The sequence below is a fragment of the Arvicola amphibius genome, chromosome 12 (assembly GCF_903992535.2).
Source record: "Arvicola amphibius chromosome 12, mArvAmp1.2, whole genome shotgun sequence".
Lineage (NCBI taxonomy): Eukaryota > Metazoa > Chordata > Mammalia > Rodentia > Cricetidae > Arvicola > Arvicola amphibius.
The window spans coordinates 20410318-20436580 of NC_052058.2; the positions used below are offsets into that span (position 1 = coordinate 20410318).

The 26263-nt window shown below is 38.2% G+C and overlaps 1 protein-coding gene across 2 annotated transcripts; it reads left to right on the forward strand.

Annotated features, from left to right (window-relative positions):
• Positions 1-462: 462 nt before the first annotated feature.
• LOC119827890 (interferon-activable protein 203-like) lies at positions 463-23176 on the forward strand. Of its 2 annotated transcripts, XM_038349835.2 has the most exons (9): positions 470-772; positions 5931-5972; positions 11059-11343; positions 13252-13373; positions 14416-14583; positions 17151-17630; positions 18670-19086; positions 20997-21185; positions 22542-23176. In XM_038349835.2, the coding sequence occupies exons 3-9, from the start codon at positions 11082-11084 to the stop codon at positions 22575-22577; spliced, it is 1674 nt and encodes a 557-aa protein (XP_038205763.1). In that variant the 5' UTR covers positions 470-772; positions 5931-5972; positions 11059-11081; the 3' UTR covers positions 22578-23176. The 2 variants fall into 2 exon arrangements, with proteins under 2 accessions (XP_038205764.1, XP_038205763.1); XM_038349836.2 differs by lacking the exon at positions 20997-21185 and having other exon boundaries at positions 463-772.
• The last annotated feature ends 3087 nt before the right edge of the window (positions 23177-26263 follow it).

The window sequence follows — 26263 nt, forward strand, 5'->3', positions numbered from 1 at the left end:
AAGTACTTAAATCAAAGGTCATTCAACACAGATCTTTCCCTACCCAGGAAACAAGCAGCCACGTTCGGGGGGAACAACAGAAGCTGACAAGTTTATTTCTGACTGCTTCCATCCTAAACAGGAAAAAAAGGTGAGAAGGCTGAGAAGGCTGTGTGACTCATTTTTATCTCTTAGTGATTTCATCTTCAAATGAGTGTAAGATTCCCAGGGATCCACATGTAAATCTGTTGGAGAGGTAGGCTTACTGTTGGGATTTGTGTATTTGTGTCTACTTTTATTTGTAAAAAAAAATAACTGAGTAAGGATTAGCTTGCTCTCTCTCTCTCTCTTTCTCTCTCTCTCTCTCTCTCTCTCTCTCTCTCTCTCTCTCTCTCTCTCTCTCTCTCTCTCTCTCTCTCCCTCTCTTTGTCTCTGTCTTCCTGACACTGCACTAGTTACAGGAAACAAGCTGCTCTAGTTGAGAAGCTGTGGAAATCGAAAGCTATGAGCGCTGCTGGGAGGAGCCTTATTTCCTCACAACTCTCCCCAGGGAAACAGCACGGGGTCAGGCATCTAGCCCTGCTCAAATTAAGAACTCACTTTAACCAGTTTCCTGGTCTTCCTTGTTATTTTGTAGATACTACATTTTCTCAGCATTTAATGAGATTCCAACACCCTGCTGTGTACTTTTTGAGAGATTTATCTTCCTACACAAAATAGACAAGTAGACAAGCCCTATTTCCTGCCTTGTTGAGGATCTACAATCTGGACATTGCTGAGAAACTTCTGGGAGGTAAGTTCTACCCTTGAATATAAGGAGTAGCTCTGTGAAACCAACAAGAAGGCAGGAGATCACTGTGGGTTCTTCCAGTGCGGGGTGGGGGAGCAGAGATGGCTCTAGCTGCATTAAGGGCAGGGAAACCCTGCAGCTGGGTTCTAATGCTTCAGGCAAGAAGATGGCAGACATGTTTGTTCCTCTATCTCTGGGGTTTGAGGCAAGAAAAGATGTGTTTTTATTACTGCAGACTGTAAAATAAACTTTCTAAGTGTAAGTATAAATAAATAGAAAAGTAGAAGAAGGCTTTAGCTATCTGGGCTGGAGAGTTAGCAGAAACCTGGTGGCCATGGCACATGTCTGAGGAAAAAACAAGGGAATGATATGAAGAATTACCATGAAATAAAACTGAATGAAAATGCTTCTGCACATGGGTCTGTGTTATCTAGTAATAATATCTTAATAATAAACAAGATGAAAATCAGTGGACATATGTAGTAAAAAATTTTAAGGTTCTTAAACCCAGTTATTAAAATATATCCTGTTTTAATAAGCATATTTAATATTTTTCCCTTCACAAAGGGAAGTAAAAATATTATTTAGTCACTGGGAGAAATTTTCTGTCATCATAAAAGTTGTTCTTTTTGGTTGGTTATATTTTATTAGTTTGATTTTTTTTTGTCATAAGATATAGGGGATATAAAAGACAGCTAAAAAGACATATATTTCTATTGTCTACTTTTAAAATATTTTAAACACTTTCTGTGTCCTCTCACATAGCACTACATATGTACCTGAACTTTCTAATTTAAATGTCGATTTGAGAGTTGTACCCATATTAAACCCACATTTCTAAATTTAGCAGTTGCTCAAAATTTCTGGATTTCTGCAGATGTTTTTCACTTAGTCATTCAGTTATTGACACACTGTTATATTAGCCACAAAACTGTGGGATCTCCTTTTGATTTTTTTTTTTCAAATTCACAGGTATGTGTGCTCTCAGAGACATTGAATGTATATGATGCATGTATGTGTGTTGATAAGTGTACTTAGGTCAAAATATATTTCATATTTTCATAGAGATGTGAAGGAACAGAATAATAAGAAAGAGTATTCACAATTTTAGTAGATGAATCCATAATTAAAACTATTATATCTTTCTAGTAAGGTTTAATCATACTTTGGTATTTGATAAGAGTTTTACCTTCATTTATTTTAAATCTTCACTAATGTAAGACAATCAGAGTTGTCTTTAGTTTCTAACTATTTCTTTATTTTTCCATTGTTAAGGAACGTTTTAAAACAACCTAGGGGTACATTTCTTAAATAACATTACAAAGAAGTTGTTGGACTGGTTAGATCCTTTGTCATGGGCTGGTACACAGCAGGTTTCTGTTCTGCTTCTGCCAAGGTCCTTTCACTGTAGGACGTCTCTATCTTCCATCAACAAACTGTATGTCCTCTTCCGTCTGCCCCTCAACCATGTTATGTACTTCCTCTTTCACCTTAATTTTAATCAGATATTTATTTTTAAGTATATGTATGCCTAATCATCAAGTTTGCAGTTTTTATTAAGAAAGAACTATTTTCTTTTCTTCTTTCTTTTTCTTTTTTCGTCTTTTTTTTCTTTTTTCTTTTTTTTTTTTTTTTGGTTTTTTGAGACAGGGTTTATCTGTGTAACAGCTCTGGAGCTAGCTCTTGTAGACCAGGCTTGCCTTAAACTCACCTTGAGAGCTGCCTACCTCTGCCTCCTGAGGGCTGAAAAGGCAGTGTGCTATACCACGGCCCGGCTAAGAACTGCATTTGATTTCTCACTTTTGTTAGTTCTTTGAGAGAGTCCTACAGTGGATTTTGCTCATATTTATCCCGTCCCACAACCCCTTCCAGATCCATACTCCCTTTCCTACATATCCAACTTCGTATCTCTCTTTATCTTAAAAACCCATCAGGTACAGTTTGTGCTCAACCCACTTTTGGGGTATCCCTTTAACAAGAATGATTCTCCCTCTCCCAGAAACTATCAAGTGCCAAAAACTCCTTAGAAGGTTAAGGTCCTCTCATTTCATGCTAGAATTTTTCCTGGCTTAAATCTCCACAGACTTTAGGATGCTGCCAGAACCACTCTGAGCTCACAAGTTCCTGCCTGCCCAGCCGTGTCCCTGAAGTCATCCAAAACTTCTATCTCTTAAATTTTTTTCTTCTCGTCTTCTTAAAGTTTTCCTGAGAATAAGGGAAAGACTGGAGATGACTTTTCTCTGCTGGTAGCATGCCCAGCATCTTCCAGCACTGTAGAGCTAGCCAGTGGGAATGGAGCTTCAAGGTCAGGTCAGTAGCAGCTGCTGTCCGAAGTTCAAGTATGCGATGTCTCACTCAAGTTCTGGAAGGAAACCAAAAGCACTGGCAATAGCTTGTAGTATGTGTGTTGGTGTATGGATATGTGTGTTCGTGTGTGTGTGTGTGTGTGTGTGTGTGTGTGTGTGTGTGTTTTCGGGGGGTATTATGGGACCTCACCAATCAAAAACTCTAAAGTAAACTATTCCTGACACTAGAATTCTTTTTTCTTAGCTACTGGTCTCTAATAGGATCACCGTAATTCATTAAATGGAACATAATTACATTTAAACCTTTTTTATATAGGTATGTATTTATTTTATAAAACATATACAGTATTAGTTTCCATATAATTTTTGAAAGGTCTTTAGAATTAGCTATTCTAATTACATATCCCCTCCACTATTCTTCCCCCACACTCTCCAACCACACTTAACCCTACTGTTCCAGGTTAAGTGTCACTTTGCCCCTTTACAACACTTCTTTTTTTTCCCTTTTGCTTGAAAGCACCACTTATAAATTATAGTTTTTCTTCATTGTTCATCAGGTCTCATGCCAGTACAGTATAAAACACAGTGCAATGTTTTAAAATCCCACATTCTTTAAATTTTTCAACACTTTAGAGAAATCCAAAGTTTCTTTAAAATTCTGAGGTATCCTAAATGTAATTATAGACTGCTGTAAAACAAAAAGTGAGGCAAATATTTTCTTTATCCAAGGGAAGAATCTGGGCATAGGAACAATTAACATATAGACAAAACCAAAATCAGTGATGAAAATCGAAATTCTGTAGTTCAATGAATTTGGAGGCTCACACACGTCAAAACAATCTCAAAATTACAGCACAGCAGAGACTCCCCATTCTCTTCAACAGAATACCACAGTAGGGCAAGATTATTTTAGATCTTTGGTCTGATTATGAGTTCAGAGCTTCCCATTTTTTTAACTTTCCATGTTGTCATTAAGTAGGCCCATTATCTATTATCTTTATCCATAAATAAGGCAGAAACACTAAGAATGTATTAACTTGGTCAGCTAAGGAGGAGCAGCTTCACTATAGAACATAGAGTAGCAACAGCCAATGTCAAATTATTTTCTATTTAATGTAGTAAAAGAGAATAGTAAGCCGCTTCCCACCACTCAGCTCCCAGCTGCCTGACTAGCTTATAACTTCAAATAACAACACACAAATTGTATTCATTTAAACACTCCCTGGCCCATTCGTTCTAGCCTCATATTGGTTAACTCTCACATCTTGATTAACCCATTTCTCATAATCTGTATCGCCACTTGACCGTGGCTTACCGGGATGAGTCTAACCAGTGTCCGTCCGTCTTGGAGAGGAGAGCCATGGCGTCTGCCTGACTCTGCTTTCTTTCTCCCAGCATTCTGTTCGGTTTACTCCACCTATCTAAATTCTGCCCTATCAAAAAGCCAAGGCAGTTTCTTTATTTGACCAATGAAAGCAACACATAGAAAGAAGATCCTCCTACACCAATTTACTGAAGGCTAAATGTGCAACCAAAATCCTGCTTAAACAATCTTCTCGTTTAGGAACAAGTGAAAGATAAGGAAATACTTTAATAAGTGCTTAAACCAAAAATACCTACATCAAAGATGTTCCTCTATCTAGGAAACAGATTCAGTTCTTTGTGGCAATAGAACCTGCCAAATTCTCCTCCTGCCACCTCCACCCTTAGAGAAATGGAGGAAGTGTCTGGGTGGCTCACACTTTATCTCTTCTTAGAAATTACCTTTATTCAAAGGAAGGTTTTTCCTCAGTGACCCAAGATAAATCTGCTGGACATGAAAGTTAAATGTTGGAACATCCAACCTATGAAGACATGTAAGAAAAATAACTGAGCCCAGCAGAGATTTGTTTTTCGTTGTAGGGATGTATATTCAAGTTGGAAACCCTTCAATCTCACTAGCTCGGAACACCAAAAGATATGAGTAGTGGGAGGCATCTTCACTTTGCAGCCTTCCATTCCCTAAGGAGAGCACAATGCAAGACATGCAAGGCTGTGCAACTCGAAGTAAAGTGAAATCACTCTGACCAGTGTCATTCCTCCCATCTTTTAAACTATTTCCTGTTCTTGGCAGTTCAGGGATTGCAACAACCCTGTCTAGTCTCTAAGAGATTTATTGATTTATCATTTTTAAATTTTATTGAGCTCTACACTTTTCTCTGTTCTTCTTTCCTGCCTCTCCCCTCCCCTACAACTCTCTCCCAAGGTACCTATGCTCCTAATTTACTCAGGAGATCTTGTCTTTTTCTACTTCCCATGTAGATTAGATTTATGTATGCCTCTCTTAGGGTCGTCATTGTTGTCTAAGTTGTGGGATAAAGGGAATACTCCTGCATTGCTGGTGGGAGTGCAAGCTGGTACAGTCCCCTTTGGATGTCAGTGTGGTAATTTCTCAGAAAATTAGGAAGCAACCTTCCTTAAGACCCAGTAATACCACTTTTGGGTATATATCCAAAGGATGCTCAATCATGCCACAAGAACATGTGCTCAGCTATGTTCATAGCAGCATTGTTTGTCATAACCAGAACCTAGAAACAATCTAAATGCCCCTCACCTGAAGAATGGATAAAGAAAATGTGGTACATTTACACAATGGAGTACTACACAGCAGAAAAAAAATAATGACACCTTGAATTTTGCAGACAAATGGTTGGAGCTAGAAAACATCATTTTGAGTGAGGTAATCCATACCCAGCAAGACAATTATTACATTTACTCACTCATAAGTGGTTTTTAAACATGAAGCAAAGAAAACCAGCCTACAAATCATTTATCTTTTTATTGAAATGAAACCATCTCTGCTTCTTGCCTTGCAGATAAACTAGGATCTGAACACTGCTGAAAAATTTTCCAAGAAGGTGAGTCATTCATTCCCCTGCTATGTAGAGTTGAGACCTCTGCAGAACCCACAAAGTCATGGGGGAAATCAGCGCCGTTCATTCCGAGAAGAATGGAGACAGCAGGGCTGGTGGCAGCTGCTCCTGGTGCAGCGAATCCATAGCCACTGGGTTCTGATGCTTTACTAGGGAAGACGGCAGACATATTTATTCCACCTTTACTGGGACCAGAGCCAACAGAAATGCATTTTGATTATGGTAGACAAGTGTAAGTGTGAGCAAATGGAAAATGAGAAGGATTTAGTTATCTTGGCTGGAGAGTGACAAGTAACTTGTTGGATGTGGTGACTGACTAGATAAGTGATAATCTAGTAACATCAAAGAATTACTGTGAAATAGTATTTAGTGAAAATATATCAGGACTGTGTTCTAACATTCAGATATTGTATAGCATGAGAAACAATGGACTCATATAGTACAAAGATTCTCCAATTCACAGTTATTCAAGTACATCTTTTGTTAATCATCCTTGAACATAATTATTATTATCTTTCAAATTAGCAGTATCTAAATCACAGTGAGTTAGTTTTTGTCATCTTGAAAGTTATTTGTTTTCTTTATACTGTTTGAATTTGTGTTTTGTTTTCAGGTTTAAAAAATTGGGGGCTGAAGGAGAGTTAAATAGAAATATATCTCTATAGCCTACTTTTAGAATATTTTAAAAGTTTACTATGTATACCTTAGAGTTAATGTGTACTTGAACATAGTATTTTGGAAGTTGATTTCAGACATGTGTGTATGTAAGGTTATCTCTCTTGATGTATCATTTATTTTTCTCAAACATTCTAAAATTTTGCAGATGTTTATAACTTGTTAATTTTGTAACTGAAAATATACTGCTGTGTTTATCAAAATATTCTAGGGTTTCTCAAATTTTCAGAAGAGTATCCTCTCTCACATACACATGAAGAGGATATATCTTATTCTATTTCCATTTGGAACAAAACATACTTTACGCTGCTACTTATTATGGTTCTATAAAGAGACACAAAATTCTAAGAAATACCATATACTGTTTTTGGCACACAAATCAATTATTTAAAGTATTGTCTTTTTCTAAGGGTATGTTCTGCTTATTTTTTGTCTACTTGCCACAAGATAAAATTTTCTGAGATAAGATACCTGAGCTGAGAGAATGCTTCTTTCAAAATTGCCTGTAGGAAAGTGTGTAGGGCTTATCTTTAATTAATGATTGATGTGAGTGTGTAACCCTTTAGGGGCAGTGCCACTCCTGTGCAGGTGGTCCTGAGTGCAGAGCAAGCCGTGAGGATCAAGCAAGTAATCAGTGTTCCTCATGGCTTCTGCTTCACTTCCTGCCTCCCGGTTTCAGCCTTGAGTTACTGCTCTGATTTCCTTCCATAAGTACTGTCATGTGGAAATATAAGAGGATATAAACCCTTTTCTTCTCAACTTGGTTTTGGTCATGGTGTTTAATCACAGCTATAGAACATGTAACTAAGAGAGAAATTGGTACTGGGTCAGTGGGATATTATTAAGATACAATTGACTGTTTTAGGAAGGATTGGAAAGAACTTCGTAACTTTGGGATATGACAGCTATCGAATATTTAGAGATTAATGAATTATTGTGGAAACGTACAAGATAATGTGGAAGGAAGTGCAGATGATGGAGGCCTGGCTTGGAAACTTCAGAGAGAAGGTTGAGAGTGCCCTAAAGAATCTACTGAAGCATCTAAATGTTTTGAATTACAACTCTGTGATTGTGGTCAGCTGGGACTAAAGAATTGGCTGCTATTAACAAGAGATCAGCATTGTTGAGGAGTACTCTGGGAAGTGTCTTCTCACCCTTAGTACACAGAATTTTATGTTGTGGTCCAGAGCAAGACCATGCTGTACTTTATGCAGACAACCCAACTCTGTAACGTGAAAGACTCATCTAGGTGGTGCTGGTTTTGGAGGCATGCTGGGATTATAGGGAATAGTTGAGGCTTGTCACTGTGTAAGGTCATGAAAGGCCATTGGTGAAGATAGAACCCAGGTGCAATGGGGACCCCAGCATTTTGAGCTGTCAGCACTGTGGGATGACCACCCGACAGCAGCAGGTGTAGAGAGAGTTGTCCTAAGCATGTGTGTGCTTGGATGGAAAAGCAAGAGAAATGGAGCTGGCAAGGCCCTTTGGAAACCAGAGAATCTTTTACACTGTTGAATTTTGGTTCTGCTTTGATTTGAATGTAATTATGACCTGGTTATCCCCTCTTGGAATAGAAGGTAGGCAACTTGTTTTTTATTTTGTAAGCGTTCACAGTTGAGATACTTTAAATTTTTAAAGACTTTGGAATTTTAGGGGGACTTTGTGTATTTTTTGAGAGACTTTTGGTATTTTAGAGAGATATTGGGTATTTTAGAAAGACTCTGGGCGTTTTAGAGAGAGACTGGGTGTTTTGGAGAGAGATTGGATATTTTAGAGAGGCTTTGAAATTTGGAAGAGAATTTTGGTACTTTAAAGAGACTGGACATTTAAAGTGTTTAGCTTTTAAGCAGTGATGCTGAACACATTGAGATCCAGAATCTGGTGGACATAGATTGGCATTGACACACATGTACTAAATTGTGTAATACTGGAAATTCTATTGAAGTTGGGATAATTGGTCTAAATTCAAAAGCAATATAACAAAATTTTGCTTCAATAACAAAACAAATTTTATGTTCTCAAATAATTGGAACCCACAAAAATTATACATTGTTTCTGTCATCACATATCAGGTTGTGTTGGAAACAGTTGTGTTTTCACAAGTAGCAACCCAAATAAAATCTTTCTATTGTAATTTTCTCTGGAGTCTGGAGATCAGTATTATATGAAAATTGGAATGCTGCTCTGAAGAAGGAGGTTTTACCGTTGAGAACCTGTTTTCATCTCCTCCTTGAATATGTAGATGATCTGTTTTTTAATGTCTTAGGGCTTACAGCGTATGTCTTTTTCTTCATACTTTTCATTTTCCCTCTCTTGTATCCTTGTGTGAACATCTGTTTATTCTTGGGTTTCATTGAGCATGGATGATGTTCAATTTTTCTCAAAAAAGAAGAAATTAACAGGCCTAGAAATCAAAATCTAATTATAGAACGGTCCATACAGGCACGATTCCTAAACTAAAATAATATAAATTGAGTTATTTATCTTTGCATTCTCTGAAGGTTCTCAAGGAACTACGTAAACTGTTGATGAGCTGTAAAGGGGGACACTCAGCCTGTTGGGGGGAATTTGCAGAGAGCAAAATTTTAGTTGCTTCTAATTTTCTAATTTTTGTTATTTTTTTTTTTTACAAATTTATCTGATGAGTGTTGAAAGACCCGTGGATATAATAGTAAATTTAATTATACTCCTATTTAGAAGCGTAAAATTAGTAGGGGTTCTCAACTAGTGACTCTGAGTCATGTAGTCACAGGGTTTTTGTCTTGGTAATGGTACAGGTTTCCACTCATACATGCCTTAGATCAAATCACCAAATGGATGGTTAATCCCACATTTATGCCACATTTATGTCACTATTGCACCAGTGAACATGTATTTCTAGATTGGTTGCTATCATTCCCCCAAGGATCCACAGCTGAATAAGGGTTTTTGTATTTGTTTTTTTTAAATTTCCTTCCTCCAGTATTGTGCATAGTACCTTCCAGAATTAGAAAATCTAGCTAGTAGGGATAAAGGCTTCCAGGTGAGTACCAACTTGATTTCTCCATGTTTTGTGACTCAATAATGTGGTGTCTTCTAATAGATTCTTACCACAAGTTTTGACATGTAACCAAGATCATTGTTAATAGTGTATATTGGGCATCTATGAGAACTGACTTGCCAGTAATTTCAAGAGAGCAAATCCATTCCTAGCACTGGGTATTTTGTTTACCTGTAGTGTCTAGTAGAAGCATTGTTGCCCCATTATAGAGTAAATTCACGTAAATTCTTGATAGCTAGATAGAATACTCATATATATATTATATATATATATACATATAAATATGTATTAGGAAGTTTCTACAATAATACATTTCCATCTCAGTTTTTAGAAATATAATTAGTGTTACTTACTCCTTTGTCTATTCCTTCTACTACCCTAGCCTCCCATCAAACACCCCATTTCACTCTTAAGTTTTCAAAGTTTATGAAAATTATATATAGAAAAAAATGTGAGAGTAGCTTTCCAAACAATGAAGAAAAAATTGGACACATCATAAACCTTGACAATAGGAACATGTTTTGTATATTTTGAATCATATGCTCTCAGTAATAAGAATAAACATAAATGGAAGAGTGCAGATTATTCAAGTATTTCCTATATATTTTAGGAGACAGGAACTTTTTAATAAATTATGAAACTATTAAAGGCCCTGGAATGACTGTGTCTATGAACAAGTACATATCACTAAGTCAAGTCTGAAAGGATAAAATCAAGAAACCACTGTTATAAATCTATCCAATAAATTCTAGGGTGCTGCTCTGAAAAACATGTAGATGTTTGGGAGATTGACAGTAATATGAACACAAAGGACCCATAGAGCACAAAATCTAAGCTCAGGAGAGAAAGGATGCTCCTGAAGAGTGTTTTGGCTAAAGCCTTAGTGGACAAGGGTCAGTGGCTCACATGGGCCATGTTACTTCAGGCATTGCTTATCCAGGATGAATCAGATGCAGTCCGTTTGCATATAGGTCACTTTAGATTGGGAGAAATCAGACATGCACAGGCAGATATTCAGGAATTAAGCACTAAATAAGAATAAAAAAAGAACTCAGGATTTTTAACATTCATAGCCCAGACTCTAGAAACTGCAGCAATGACTGATTACAACACTTTTCTTCCCCCACAACTGCCACTGGCCTACGTCACCTAACATGGCTATTGGGGAAGAATTTCCTAGACCTGTTTATTAATACATCCATTTTGCACAGTGACACAGTTGTATGTAACTCTGTTTTTCTCTCACATGCAATTATAGACATTATCAATTGGGGTCCTTCACTAATACAGGAAAATTCTTGTTTTGGAAAATTGTCTGTGTATGTGTGTAATCCTATGTCCATTTTTATCTTTTAGGATTGTCCATAATATTAGAGATAATGAGTGAGTACAAGAAAATTGTTCTTCTAAAAGGATTAGAGTGTATGGAAGACTACCACTTTAGGATAATTAAGTCCTTACTAAGAAAATTTCTACACCTGTCTGAAAATATGCAAAATGATTATGACAGAATTAAGATTGCTGATAAGATGGAGGAGACGTTCCCAAAAGATGCTGGACTCAGCAAACTGATAGAAATTTGTCAAGAAATTAAAGACCTTAAAGGCCTTGTTGAAAATCTTAAAAAAGAGAAGGCAAAAGGTAACAAGGGGAGTCCCCCCCCCACATGCAGCCCTTCCCTACCCTTCCCAAATGTCTAGCTCCCTGCAGTGATCAGAGCTGATCTGTCCCTTTCCCATTGTGTGCCATAGAAATTATAGTGGTTGAAGTGTTTCAGATGTCAATTAGTCGAGGATTTCAAGGAATCCTTCTTAGAAACAAACTTGATATATTTCTGGTAGACATCTTTTGCTTTGGAGGTAAATAAAATAAAATACAGTTGTGACAGATTACAATACCCAACTGCCGAGTTCTCTGGCAGAAAGAGCAGAGCAGAGCCAGAGCCACTGGACTCTCCCTGGGGCTGAGTGGGATGATGAGCGTCAAGACTCAGCCACCCTCCCCCCTGGGCATGGGGATGGGGTGGGGGGGAAGAACACACCTACTGAGTAGGGAGTCTGTGGAAGCAGAAACTCGTTTATTGTTTTCAAGCAGGGACTTATATAGGGTTGTGATGGGGGTGGAGAAGCCTGGGATGGGCCAAGGCAAAGTAAGAAATGGATGTCCAATAGTATTCTACCACATTTGTGGTAGCTGGGCAGAGGCTGGTCTAGGTTGGGTAGTCAGAGACAAGTCTCCAAACTCTAGCTAGGCTCAGGAAGTTACACTAGGCCTCACGCCAACTCAAGTTAGGCTCAGGAAATTACACTGGTTCTCACTCCCAGGACTCATGAGGCCCAACACTCAACATGTTGGAAAAACTAGAAATTGATAAAGTAAAAATTTTTAAAAATCATTTAAAGCATTTAAATAGCATAAATTTAATACTTTAAACAATATTGAATATACTAGTACACAACTCTGACCTGAGAATTTAGCACAAGGAATCTCAGTCAAGGAGACCTCCAGACTGAGAATACCCTGAGTTGCATAGAAAGATATATCCCCAATATAAAAGTCAAAATACAATGTTACTATGTATTTACATCAAATATCAAATAATAATTCTTTTGTGTCTTCTGTGATTTGGAATTTTCTTCCTCAGAAGTAACCTAATGCTATTATCATAAAAGCATCAGGTTTATAAAACCAGTCTGTGTGATAGGATTGTTGGCACAGGCTTGTACTGATATATACAGAAGTTTTCAGGATGGAGAAGCTGAGTCCACTATGCCTGAGATGAGTAAAGAATCCCCTGAGGTGGTGCCTGTATCTGACTTGTTATCATTGGTGACTTTCTGGCCAGGGAGAGCCTCTGCAGCAGAAGAAAATAAACACACAGACACAAGAAGAGACTAAATAGTTCTTGAAAATGTTGCATAATAGTTGATTGCACTTTCCACCCTGAGATTGAATTATTTACTGAAAAGAAAACTATTTCTAGGTTTGGTATGGCTCAGCCCTAGCACACACCTTTAATCCAAGAGCTTTCTGATGAAGACTGTAAACAGGTTAAAACAAATTCAACCACATGCCAAGAGATGGAGCAAGCAACCAGTTGACAGGAAGTGAACACAGGGTTACTAGGAAAACAACCGTAGAGAGCGGGAGGAAGTCAGGACAATGGATAGAAATGGATAGAAAGAAGCACAGGAAGCCGACGTGAGGGACATTCAGGTTGAGAGGTTTTGTTTTGAGACAATGAAGGAAAAGGGGTTCATGGTACATCAGTGGAATAGAAAGGTCAGCTGGGTGCTTTCTCTGCCTCTCTGAGCTAGCAGGCTTTCACCCCAACATCTAGCTTCTGAGTCTTTATTGGTAAACCAATAAACCAGAGAGGTTTTCTTAAAAACAGCATGAAATTGTCTTTCTGTAAAATCACTAATGAAATGGAAGAAATCACGCGTTTCATTTTTTTTAGAAAAGAAAGACAAATAATTCTGAATGAGCTTTAGCCATCGCCATCTTAACCATTTCCCTGGATTTACTGTGTTTTCTTCATCCCTGCAGTAAAAAAGCCAAATAAAGGAAAAGCAAAAACTTCAGTGAAAAACAGGAAGCAAGAGGAACCCAGTAGTTCCCAATCTCTTTCCACTGATAATGAACCAAACAAGAATAAGCCCTCTTCAAAGGTAAGGTAGCTAATCTCCCACCAAAAAGTTTTTTTTTCAGGTTCTTCCCTTCTTAATTCTTATGAGAGATGTAGTACTCTATCTAGTCCAAGGCTCTGTAAAAACAGAACTCTAAGTCAACAAAATCATAGTGGCCCGTTCCTCATTCTGTGCCGAGTTTATCATGTGTTCTATGTTGTGCAGTAAAACCCCCCCAATATCAAGCAAAAAAAAAAAAATCACTACATGGCTCTTTAAAGACCATTTACTGAAATAGCAGTTGCTTTGGGATGAGGTTTTTAAAAAGATTAAACATAATATGGACTTTATAATTCTATATCTAATACTCTTCTGCTTCCACAGGGATGAATATGGTGAGTTAATGTAATTTTCTACTCCTCTATGAGGCAATCCTATATGTCTTAGCTAGGGTTTTCATTACTCTGAAGAGATGTCCCTTCTCACAAAATAACTACAGCAACTCTTATAAAAGAACACATTCAATTGGGGCTTGCTTACACCCAGAGTGTTATTATTATTATATCATATTATTAATATGATAATTGGAAGCATGGCAGCATGCAGGCAGACACTGTGCTGGAGAGGTAACTGAAAGTTCTACATCTTCACAGGCAACAGTAACAGAGAGTGAGGCTGGGACTGGCTTGACCATCTGAAGCTTAAAGACCCACCCCTCAGTGACATACTTCCTCCAACAAAACACACCTACTCCAAAAAGGTCACCCCTCTTAATACTGACACTCTCTCATGACTAAGCCTTCAAATCTATGAGTCTATGGAGCTATTCTTATTCAGACCACCATACTATACAATCTATCTGTTAAGACTGAGGTATGCACAATGACAAAAAAATATATAATTAGAATCTAGTAATAAAACAAAGTAACTTATGGTCTTAAAATATGCTTTATTTAATACTAAAGACATTCCTAAGGGTTGGGGATAAAACTGTATAGAAAAACACATCTTAGCATGTTAAAAAGCCTGGGGTTCAATTTCCAACACACAGGAAAATCGATAAAGACAAACATTGTTCTTTCAGAAAAAGAGTAAAGCACCCACAGGAACTGAAGGTGGCAAGAAAAGGAAGCTTACCCAGGAGCAGACTCAGCTTCCAGAAACTCCAGAAAGCAACACACAAAAAGATGAAGGTTGTCTCCAGACTCCTCATAAGCCTCTACCAATACCATCTACCAGTTCCTCCAACAAGGTATCACTTTTATATTCCCAGTGCTTGCACCTTCCCAAAGCATATCACTGGGCTCACCACAGCCTTGGAAAAACATCTCACTGACCCCTACTTCAGAGATTTTCCTCATATTATTAAATAGCTTACTAAGTTATCGAATCATGTATCACAGCCTCTGTGGTATTGAAAAGGTTAAGTATTTATGAAATGATTTCTAATGTTGTCGAACAACTTTCTGCTTAGGGTTCAGAAGGAAGTATAGAGGAGACAGACAGAGATAAACATAGGAATATGTTAATCCCCATTGCTTCTTTCTTCTCAGTCCTTTTCCCTTTGCTGGTGACCCAACCACAAAGATTATTTTCACCATTATGTGTTCCTTTCAGCAGATGTTTTGATACATGGTGTTTCCATGCTTGGAAGTCTTTACCGCTGTCCATTCCCTAACCAAACACTACGTAACTGTAATGAGAGTCAGCTTCGAACTACTCCCACCCTGCCAAGGCATACACTAAATTCTTCCAGCCATTCCTGTTCTATGATGTTTACTCTTTTGACTTTTTGAGGAACCCACAATCCAGCTTCCAAATAAAGCACACCCAGAAGCTTATTTTCAGTTATGAATGCCATAACCCTAGTTTGGCTTGTTTCTTGCCAGTTCTTCTTACCTTATCCTATCTACTTTTTTTTTCCATGTTAAATACAATTTTATTTTAGAAAAAGAAATATAATGTGGACATAAACTTTATGCCTAGAATCTTTAACTCTAGACTTAAGTTATGCAGGATTAACAAGTGGACATTTTCTTTTTTTTTCCAGTTTATTTATTTTTTTATTAAAAATTGCCATCTCCTCCCCTCCTCCTCCCCCTTCCCTCCCTTCCCCTCCACCCATCTCTGAAAGTGGCTGATGGTGGAGGCTGACCGAGGAGCCAAGGACAATGGCGATGGGCTTGGTCTCTACGACATGGACGGGCTCTGTGTGAGCCTTGTCAGTTCGGTTGCTCACCTTCCTGGACCTGGAGGGAGTTGGGAGGACCTTGGACTCAACATAGTGTAGAGAACCCTGATGGCTCCCATCTACTTTTTGCCTCTGGGCTTTTATCTTTCTCTCCTGTAATTCTCTCTTTCACTCTTACTCTGTGGCTGGCTGGGCGACTGGCCCCTGATGTCCCCTCCCCTTGTTCTCTGTTCTCCTCCTCTTCCTAGATTCTCCTTCTGTTTATACTCTCTGCCTGCCAGCCCTGTTTATCCTTCTCCTGCCTCGCTATTGGTTGTTTAGCTCTTTATTAGGACCATAAGGTGTTTCAGATAGGAAAAGAGTCACAGCTTCACAGTTAATCAAATGCAGCATAAAAAAGTCACACTCCTTAAAATAATATTCGCCAACAATTCCTCATCAAAGGGAATGGATTCTTGTTCCCATTTTGATGCCTTCTTGATGAAATTACAACCATAACCTAGAAAGAACTCCTCATCTAGTCTACTAAGCATGTACATATGTACATATACATATACATATACATATATATTCGGCAGGCATGTATTTTGAGAACCTGACTGTAATTTATACAAATCTCCTTATTTTATTTCATGATACAATTGTGTTGTACACGCCATGTGACCAACATTTAATCTTTTTAAATGGCAGTCCTTAGGAACGTCTAATTAACCATGTTTGTAAATGATGACAGCAATATAATTCAAAATGTACACAAGCCTGAAAAATAGGCTACAGCTAGTAGCAATTTTAACTAGAATGGCATCAGCTTCATAGCAATTGCTGCATTAGAAATGGCCATTACAATTATTCAAAGGGATTTGCATACTAACTTACCTTCACTTTTAAAGCAAAATTTTTAAATTTTTATAATTTGTACTTTAAAGATTATATAAGTGTAATGAAGACCCTAACTAGATCGATTGCCTGAAGTACAAGTAGTTCTCACATATGTAGAAGTTTGATTTAATTGAAGTTATGGCTATTTTAAAGACTTAAACAAGGGTTTAAATGGGTATGGATGGGCTTCACACAAGTGAGTCCAGTACTCTGTCAACTGAGATACATCCGATCCACCAAAATCTATCTTTGTGGTCCATTTTTTAGGATATTTGTCACACAATTTCAATAACATCACCTGAAAAGGTATAACTGTATATGTGTGGTGGGGTTGATCCTGTGTGTACAATAAAAATTGAATATATGATGAACTGGAAAGTCTATATGAAGAAAAATATAGAAACGGCCAATTTTATCTTTTGCTTCCTTTCCCATAAAGTAACACTAAGAGTTGAATAAGGCCATGTAATATTTGGACAGTTTTGTGAGATACTTGAGCTAGTATTCCATCCCAGACCAGTGAAATTTCAATACCTGACTTTTAAGAGGAGTGGTAATATCGATCACTAAGGATGAAATCTCGGTGCTAGAAATACTAAGTATGTTCTAAAATACTTCCCTCAGCCCAGGAGAAAGCTGACAGGTTTGAAAGTTCTCTTTTCAAAAGAGAAAATAAAAGGATGTACTTGGTCTTATTACTAAAAACCATTAAGCAGTATTAAAAATATCTCAATCATATTTTCTTTTAGAAACAGAAAATGATAAGTATCAAAGCCCAGAGGACTTTGAAGACAGAGATTTCCCAGGAAGAACAGCAGCTTCCAGAGCTGTCAGAAACCAGCAACTCCTCAGCTGCCAGTGAACTCCAAAATCGTCGGGAACTCTTGATAACAGCTTCTAGCAGCCTCCAGACTCCCCAGACACCTCCATGCCTCACTTTAAAAAAGGCTCAGGGCTCTCCAGCATCACCCTACCAGAATTTTCTAGCATCTCCAGTATCAGACTCTAGCATCCATCTGAACTCTCATTTGCCTCTAACCCTGTCCAGTGGTGTCCAGGCTCATCAGGTACCTTCAGTAACAACATTTGGAAGTCTCCTGGCTCCATATATGTCTCCACCAACAGCATCCAAAAGTCTCCTGGCTCCAAAAGAGTCTCCAGCAACAGCAATCAGTGCTCTCCATGATCCTCTGGGGTCTCCAGCAACTACCAGCAGCAGTTCATGCAAGGTAATAGCTTCCTACTCTCAAAGTATAATGACAAAGATTAGCTCAAGGTTGCAAGACTTCTTCATTAATCTATACGGACACATAATCTTTTACTTAAATAATCACTATTTTTATTGTGTATAATAACTGGTCCTTCCCTACATCCAATTTTAGAATATGTTGTATACTCTACTCCATTAAGAAAATGTCTGACTCAACGATCACCTGATCAAGCCTACTCTTAAAGTGTATGCTGGGTCACGTGTTTATGTAATTTTGCACGTTGTACTTTTGTCAAGGTGTTGTTTTCCGATTGTGAATCACTGCTGCAATTGTATCGGAAGTGCACTTCCTGATGTTAGAACACATCAGTTGGTACTCAGAGTTAAGCCCCATCACCCACAGAGTGAAGTCTGCATGTTTCCAAGTCAAGGGTCAGAGAGTGCTTCAGTTATAGCTGCCCCCCTGCGCTGGTACCCAGGTAGGCCGTGACTGTCCTCCTGCTTCCTCCTTCAGTTCTACAGTGTTGCCTCCATTTCAAAGTGCTCTCCTGATGCTCAGAAATGGAGTAGGGTACTGAGAAGGCAGGTGATCAAAGTAAAATGAACAAAGTAACATGAACATTTTCTGATTCCAGGATTCTCCTCCATGCCTGTTATATTAGAAAAAGAAGAACTACTAGCATGAACCCTTTCTGAGTAGCAATATTTCAGGGTATCTTCCTAGGATGCCCACCTATCCCTATTACAAGAAAGCTCTAATTTGTAGTCAAGGTTTTGTAATCAAACTCTTCCAAATGTTTCTAGAATGCAAACTTGACTAGAGCATTGGAGGCTTTGAGTTCAGCCCCCACAACTATAAGTATAATCCCTTCATCTACCAAGTAACATTCATATTAACTGGAGTCACTAGGTAATATTTCAGGTAAATATCAATTATTCCCTTTATTTAGATTATAGTATGGCAATCATTGTTTAGATGTTCTCCACTGTACTCAGTGGAATTGTGCCTTATGATCTGTCTGAATTATGCATGTTTATTCTGTGTGTGTTTTATGTAGACACCAAGGACGGGAAACATACCCAAGGAACCTGCTAAGGTAGAAGGTTATCATCGAGAACCCAAAGAAGTGATGGTTTTGAAAGTAACAGAACCATTTACTTATGATTTGATTGATGACAAAAGGATGTTCCATGCCACAGTGGCGACCGAGAATGAATTCTTCAGAGTGAAGATTTTTGACCCTGTCCTAAAGAACAAGTTCATTCCAAATAAGATAATTGCCATATCAAATTATTTTGGCTTAAACGGGTTTCTGGAAATACATGAAGCTTCCTCTGTGTCTGATGTAGACATGAACAGAACAATGGCTATCTCAAAAACACTGAGGAAAAGAGCCAATGCGACTCCTAAAATTAGGGATCTTTTCTCGCAGGCACAGGGGACGTATGTGAATGGAGAGTTTGTGGTATACAAGGTAAGCCATTGCGGTACTTGTGGAATTCCTTTTGCAGTCTGGGATTTTAAGTTTTAACTTGTCACTGGAATTTGCTCAACTTATTTAACACAGGAAGTAACTGCTCTTCATATCAGAAAGAGATGAGAACAGTTTTCTCATTTAGGGATTGGGAGAGTCTCTTATTCCCTCCACAAGGTAAAACCATGAAAAAATCTCTAGAAATCGATTCATCAAGAACTTTGGCATTTTCCTGGCTATGACAATCAATTATATCCATCTTATTCCTAGACACTGTTCAGTATATAGCATACTTTCCTGTTAAATTTTATATCTTTGATAGCTTCCATGCCCATATTATTGGCAACTCAGTTGTGAAAAGAGCCAAACTCAAAGCCTACATACAGTTTGAGATGATGAGAATAAAAAACAAGAGACTATTGTGGCCCAGATTGAAGCCATGACCAATAAGCCAAGATTATTCTTTTAATGTGTTCTCATTATAATATTCTTTAAATTGTATCAAGATCTTTTGATAAGGTGATTAATGTTTTAAATAATGAAAGGAAGAACAGTTTAACAGTCTAGTTTAATTTCACAATAAAAGTGAGAAAATTCAAGGAAATCTGTGACTTTCTAGTATTTTTTTTAAGTGCCAATGTACCAATTCACTAGTATGCTTGCTAAGGGTATGATTTCATAACTCATTGTTTGTGAATCAGTCATGATTTTTTTACTTTTATCTATACTGTTTTTGACTGTGCTGGTGCATTTGGTTACACAATTAATAAGTAAACTAAGTGGGGCACGAACTTAAACACCAAAACTAAAAGCTGTAGATTTAATCCATCAGAGGTTAGAAAGGAGTAGAGTGAATTGTGTGCACTGAGCAAATGTGATCCATTTAAAAAGGAGTTGTGTGTCTCTGTGTGTGGGGGGGAGGTAAGTGAGTGTATCAGTCTTTATGTCTGTCTGAATGTTAGTTTCTATTTGCATGTCTGTACATTTGTTTCACATACTATTTCTTATTTCTGTTAGTGTGTTCCTTTTGTTTCATTCTTGTTGATTTTCGTCTTTATTCACGTTTGTTTTCTTAAGAGAGAGAGAAAGAAGCTGTGGAGTTGGAAAGGTAGGGAAGTGAGGAAAATCTAGGAGTAGGGAAGGAAAAATTATGGTCAGATTAGGTTTCATGAAAATAAATTTATTTTCAATAAAAATTAAAATAAATTAAATAAAAAAGACTTATAGTAGTGTTTCTCAGACTGACAATGAGCCACAAGTAGCCTTTCTTCTCAGGCCTCCTGGAGATACCTAAGAAACCTGCAATGGTAACTAAAGGGTTCTTGCTGTTTATTCTTGTTTTCATTTATTGTCCTTTAAGAAACCTCAGATACCCTTATATATTACCATAGTACATAAAAATATTCTCATTTTTCCTAAAAACACCCAACAGAAGAAATCATCAAGTAGGTAAAACATAAGAGTGGCTTCCCAGGACTGCAGTGATGGGCCAGTCATTAAGGCTAGGCACACAAGGCTTCAAGAGGGATTTCAAAGAAAAGATTTATTCACTAAAACATCTTAAACTCTCTTGTTCCTGAAAACCTTTTTTCTGCAGTTATTTATTTTGTCTGTGAGAGATGGGAAGAAACACAAAAACTTTTAAAGTAGTGTGGAAGTCAGGAGAGAAGCTCCACAAATGAGTTCTCTTCTTCTACCATGAGTCCTGCTCATTGGGCCCAGGTAATCAGGCTTGTCAGCAAGCCCCCTTCCCCACTGAGCCATCTTACTGGCCCTTGTGCCTGTGATTCTAAACCTAAAAGCCATCCTTGCCTTGGCAGGGACAGGTTTATGCCGACACTCTTTATTCCTCATAGAGGTGACAAGCTTTGACACATTTCCTAAAAGATGAATGTTAACTTGCTTTTCAGAAAACTGAGAGGAATCCCTTCATTTACTATGGAATTGAAGATGATACAGGGAACATGGAAGTGGTGGTCTATGGGAGACTGACCAGTATAAAGTGTGAGCCAGGCCAAAAACTTCGACTCGTCTGTTTTGAATTGTCTTCAAGGGAAGATAAATGGCAGCTGAAGTCTGTAAGACACAGTAACATGCAGGTGTGTGCTCTGAAATTTAATATTATTAAGAATCATTCATATATATGATTTCATAAATACATATATATAGTGTACTTGACTGTTGGCATTACGTAGACAATCCAACATGAGAATAAAAATTAGACTTTTCACATTTAATAATAAAATTCCTTCCAGTATCTTTTAAGTAAATATATCTAAATCATAATAAAGAAAATAAATTCAAAAGTTGTTATATGTTTAGCTAAATGACAAAAATGTATCTCATTTATCAAAGCAGAGAGATAATTTGACAGGATTCAGGTTAATTAAGATGTTTTTCTCGTATTATGACTCTTTGATTTTTCAAGTTGAGCAAAGACTAAAACACGAAGAGCCTTGGAGCCTTCACGTGTGATATTCAAATACTGTCTGTTGCAGAGCATGATGAACAGAAATCTTAAGTTCCCAAGGATGCCCTGGACAAATCAGACCACAATGTGCTAAAATCCACAACGCTTGTCATACTTACACATTGTGTGAGATTCATTTTACACTTTAAAAAAGGCCACTATAGCCATGTGAACAGAAGAAATAGAAGGGATCACATGTTGGTTCACATAGAAACGCTGTTACAGCACCATGGTTCCCAGACCACCAGCCAAAGTTTGAAACCTTTCCCCATGGCAGCTGCAACAGCAAAGTCCTTTCTCCCTCCTTCCAACCTGCCTGTTCAATGAGACTCTGCAACTCAATCTCTACCTAAGGGATAACAGCTCCTTCCTCTCCTCTGGAGCTCTGTGTCATACCGGGCCTTTGATGGAGGAGTGTCTATGTGTTACTTTCATTGGTTAATAAAGAAACTGCCTTGGCCCCTTTAATAGGACAGAAAACTAGGTAGGCCGAGTAGACAGAACAGAACACTGGGAAGAAGGGAAGTTAAGCAGTCACCATGCTTCTCCTCTCCAAGACAGATGCAGGTTAAGATCTCTCCTGATAAGCGACCACCTCGTGGTGCTATATAGATTACTAAATATGAGTTAAAGCAAGATGTGAGGAATTAGCCAATAAGAGGCTGAAACTAATGGGCCAGACAGTGTTTAAAAGAATACAGTTTCTGTGTAATTATTTTGGGTGGAAAGCTAGCCGGGTGGCGGGACGCAGCCTCACCGCTCCATCTACAGGCCTTCCACCTAAGCTCAAGGCTGTAGGAGTGACTAGCTACTCTCATAGTCCCAAGAAGGGAAGAAAGCTGACTCCAAGGACAGAGAGGCATTTTAAGAGATAGACCAGTGAGAAATGGGTCGTGACCCATAGGGACACGTCAGTATGAATGTAGAGAGTGTTTGGAGCCATTTGAATTTCACTTGATCTGACCTCATCATCTTCTTCTTTAAGGTCGTCAATGTCAGAAAGAAAGTCCCTCAAGCCTGATTCATATCTGAAAACATGGATGCCAAGGATACTGGTTATGGAGATAAGATCCAAGTCCAGAAAATACATGTATACATGAACTGTTGCAATACCATATCTATGAAAGCCAGCTCCTTTTTTTATGGTTTTCCAAGACAGGATTTCTCTATTTTGTCCTTGATGTCCTGTAAAACACTTTGTAGACCATGATGGCCATGAACTCAGAGATCTACCTGCCTCAGCCTCCTGAGTTCCAGGATTAAAGGCCCGCACCACCACCACCAGACCTGCTCTTAATTCTAGAAAATGGTGATTTCTTTTATTCTTTATACACCTTTAATGATTTAAGTTCTATGTTTTCTTTCAATAACTTCATATATGTTAATCTATAAGTTTTACATATATAACTTAAAAATAGAACCAAATTTTGATAAAGAAGTGATTCCTTGGGAATATCTTTTAGCCATTTGAGAGTTGCTGTAAAAATCAAAAGTATAGAATACAAACTTCACATGTGATTTTAAAGACCAAGCATGCCAAAGAACAAGGAGTCTGTGTCCACCCCAGAAAACTCAAGGCATTAATAAAAGACACAGGAGAAGGTTGAATTCAGCCTTGAATTCAGACTCCACTTTACTTGTTTGATAACCACAGTTGCACTTTCCAGCCAGAGATCATTTTCTGCATCTCCTGTGTACTTTCATTCTTCTACCAATATATCTGAAGCCTCTAGACCATATGGGCACCCACATACTTTGGAAACAATGAAAATGATTGCTTCCCTTAGAAATACCTTCATGAATTATTTATATTCAAATATTTCACAATATATTTTTGATACCAAGAAAGAGGAGCTGATCCAGACTAGTTCAGGTGCATGTACAGCAAGACAAAATGTGTCCTCAAAGGGAACTTCTATGATGACTATCATGTTGACCATCTTCCTCCTATGTATAATTGTGTGTATATAATCACATAAAATACTGCGTGGAAAGGATCTGCACAGGAAGTAAATCCCTACCTAATCTAAGCCTGTCACAGTTGAAATGAAGATCCACCCATGTCATACCCCCCCAGCACCCTAACTCCTTCTCCTAAACCCCATGAAAGTGGCTCCAAACAAAAGCTGGGACTCCTGAGCACCTTTCCTCATGTGACCACTGTTGCTCTTCACACATCTTCCTGTCTGCTCTGTACGGCCGCTGTGCTTTGAGAAAAATTTCAAGGCTTCTTTAAAATCTATGTGAGCTTTTACCCCTAAATCTTTGAATGAAAGGGCAAGGTATTGGAAACACTTGGCTTAGATTCTGACCACCCCCATATACTATGACAAAGAAACAGGAAAAACCACACCAAATGCTGAAAGATAGTCTTGGGTTCCCGAGCTTGCAGGTTTGTGAGTATTACATTTATCTTCCTTATACAACACTTTCTCTGCAGTGTCCTGACACACCAAAGAACAGATACAGAGAGAAGAAAATGATAATTTTCCATAATAGTAAGGGACAGGGAATTGTATCTTTTACAGACGTAAAGCTTTAGTTTGTAGAATACGCAAATGCTATGCAACAAAGATGAGGGTACAGTGACAAATCCACCTACATACAACATAGCGTAGGCTGGAACCATTCTCTGACTGTTCTCTATGAGAATTCCTCAGGAGGTGTAAACAAGTATCTACTCACCCCAGAACAAAGTTCAGATCCAAGTAAGTTAAATGTTTTAGAACCAATAGGATTGATTTTTATTGTGTTTGTTACAGGAATATTGATGAAGTGTTACTGACAAAAGCAGAAATGCCTCAAAGATAGCTACGTCACCAGTTCATCCCAAAATGAGCATCCGCTCACAATAGCCAGGAGTCTGGAGCGCCCTCCACAGACTGTAGACAGTACAACACTTGGAGAGTGTTTTTGTTTTTTTTTGTTTTATTTTATTTTTTTTTTTTTCAGGTAGTTCAGGTGGTCTGTTGCCCTTCTCAACTTGGTTGGTCTCTACTTTTTCCAGGCACATTAGCTTGTCTGAGCATGCCTAGCAACATCCTGGATATTCTAAAGGAAGGAGGACATAATTATATCTGTTTTCGGGATTCCTAAAACCCCGAAGTTATTTATTTCTTGACCTTAATGATTTTGCTTGGAGGATGCAAGTGCCCACCATTATTGAAATATCCTGCTATTCTGCATCCTTTTGTTAACTCCCTGTGTTTTACCAATCTTTCCTCTATGGTGAAAGATTTTGATCTTGGAGGAAACTAAAGACTCCCAGATGTTTACATAAAGAATCAGTTTCTCCGTTGCCTGAACTTAATGTCACCTCAAGCATAGAGAAAAGAACAGTAGCACTCTTATAAGCTACTCTCAGGACTTTTCCACAAAAGAGAAAATAGGACACCTGGCACAACGTGGCACCAGTGTCACGGTGATAAATGGCAGCTCTCTGATTGTATTTGAGGCCTGGTACACAAGAGAAACCTGATACCTAGCATTGTACACTTCGTCAAAACCTCTCACCTGGAGGGCAGCAGACTCTCGGGAGAAACCTTACAAGTTATTGTCAGTTTTCCTCTAAAATATCCTTGTTTGTATCCCCAGGTTTGTGCTACACACAGGCTTGGTCAAGAAGCTTCTGTTTGCAGGGAGATGCTACTAATTCCTGAGATGCAGATGTAAAAACAGCAGGGGCCCACAGTGACTCCATTCCTCTCCCAACTCATAGACAGAGAGTTAAAGCTTGTCAAGGCCAAATCACAGGTTGTTTGATTTAGGGTGTGCTTACTAGATATGTTGAGTATTAAGGAAGTTATTATGATTGTTTGTTCCCTGTATCATTGGTAAGAAGTCTTTTGCACTCCCCTTTTGCTTGGGGTATATAAAAACTATGATTAATACACATGGGGCTCTTTTCTGTATTCACTGAGAGGCCTCCTAATTCTATCTTCTGTCTTCTGTCTCTTTCATTTTCAATCCTCACCCTACCTCCAGGCACATTCGAATAAGTCGCTCAACTAGACAAAGAACCAGCTTGGTGACTATGCCTTTGATAACTTAATTACTAAGTATTGGACACTTCTAATTAATCATGACTTCTTTGGGCAAAAATACTGCCAGTCATACAGCCAGTCAGATGACCCTTATATCAACTCTGACTGTTTAGAACAATGTACAGATACCCTGAGAAAACTATGGAATTTTAGCTCATGGCTTTGCTCTCAAAGATGCAGTTTCAGGGATGCTTTTTCAAATACTTTCTATCAGACTTTGGTTCTTCTACTATAAAACTTTAAGAGTCTACATGATCTTGGAATCTTTTCCATCTAAGCTAGAGCCAGAGCATTTCCCCAATACCTAATAGAAAGATTCCTATTATTGGTGCAAATAGAAAATTGCACTTGTATGTGAGGCACTCTGTATCTAGTCTACAGAAATCCTTCTCTATCAGCAAGCAGCTCAGCATCACTGGGTAGCCTGGGAGAAAATGTCCACTAGAAACCCTTACAGAAACTCAAGATTAGTCCTCCTATGCCAGTTTTTTAATATTTGTTATTATTTTGACAGTGAAGGTCAAGCTGGTAACATGAAAAAATAATTACCCGTTCAGTCATTTCTCCTGGTCTAGCTTGATCCCTTTGTGATTCTCTAAAGCACAAAGGACCCACCTCTCTCTCTACAAGGGATGTCAGAGACATCATACTTGATGGGAACCCA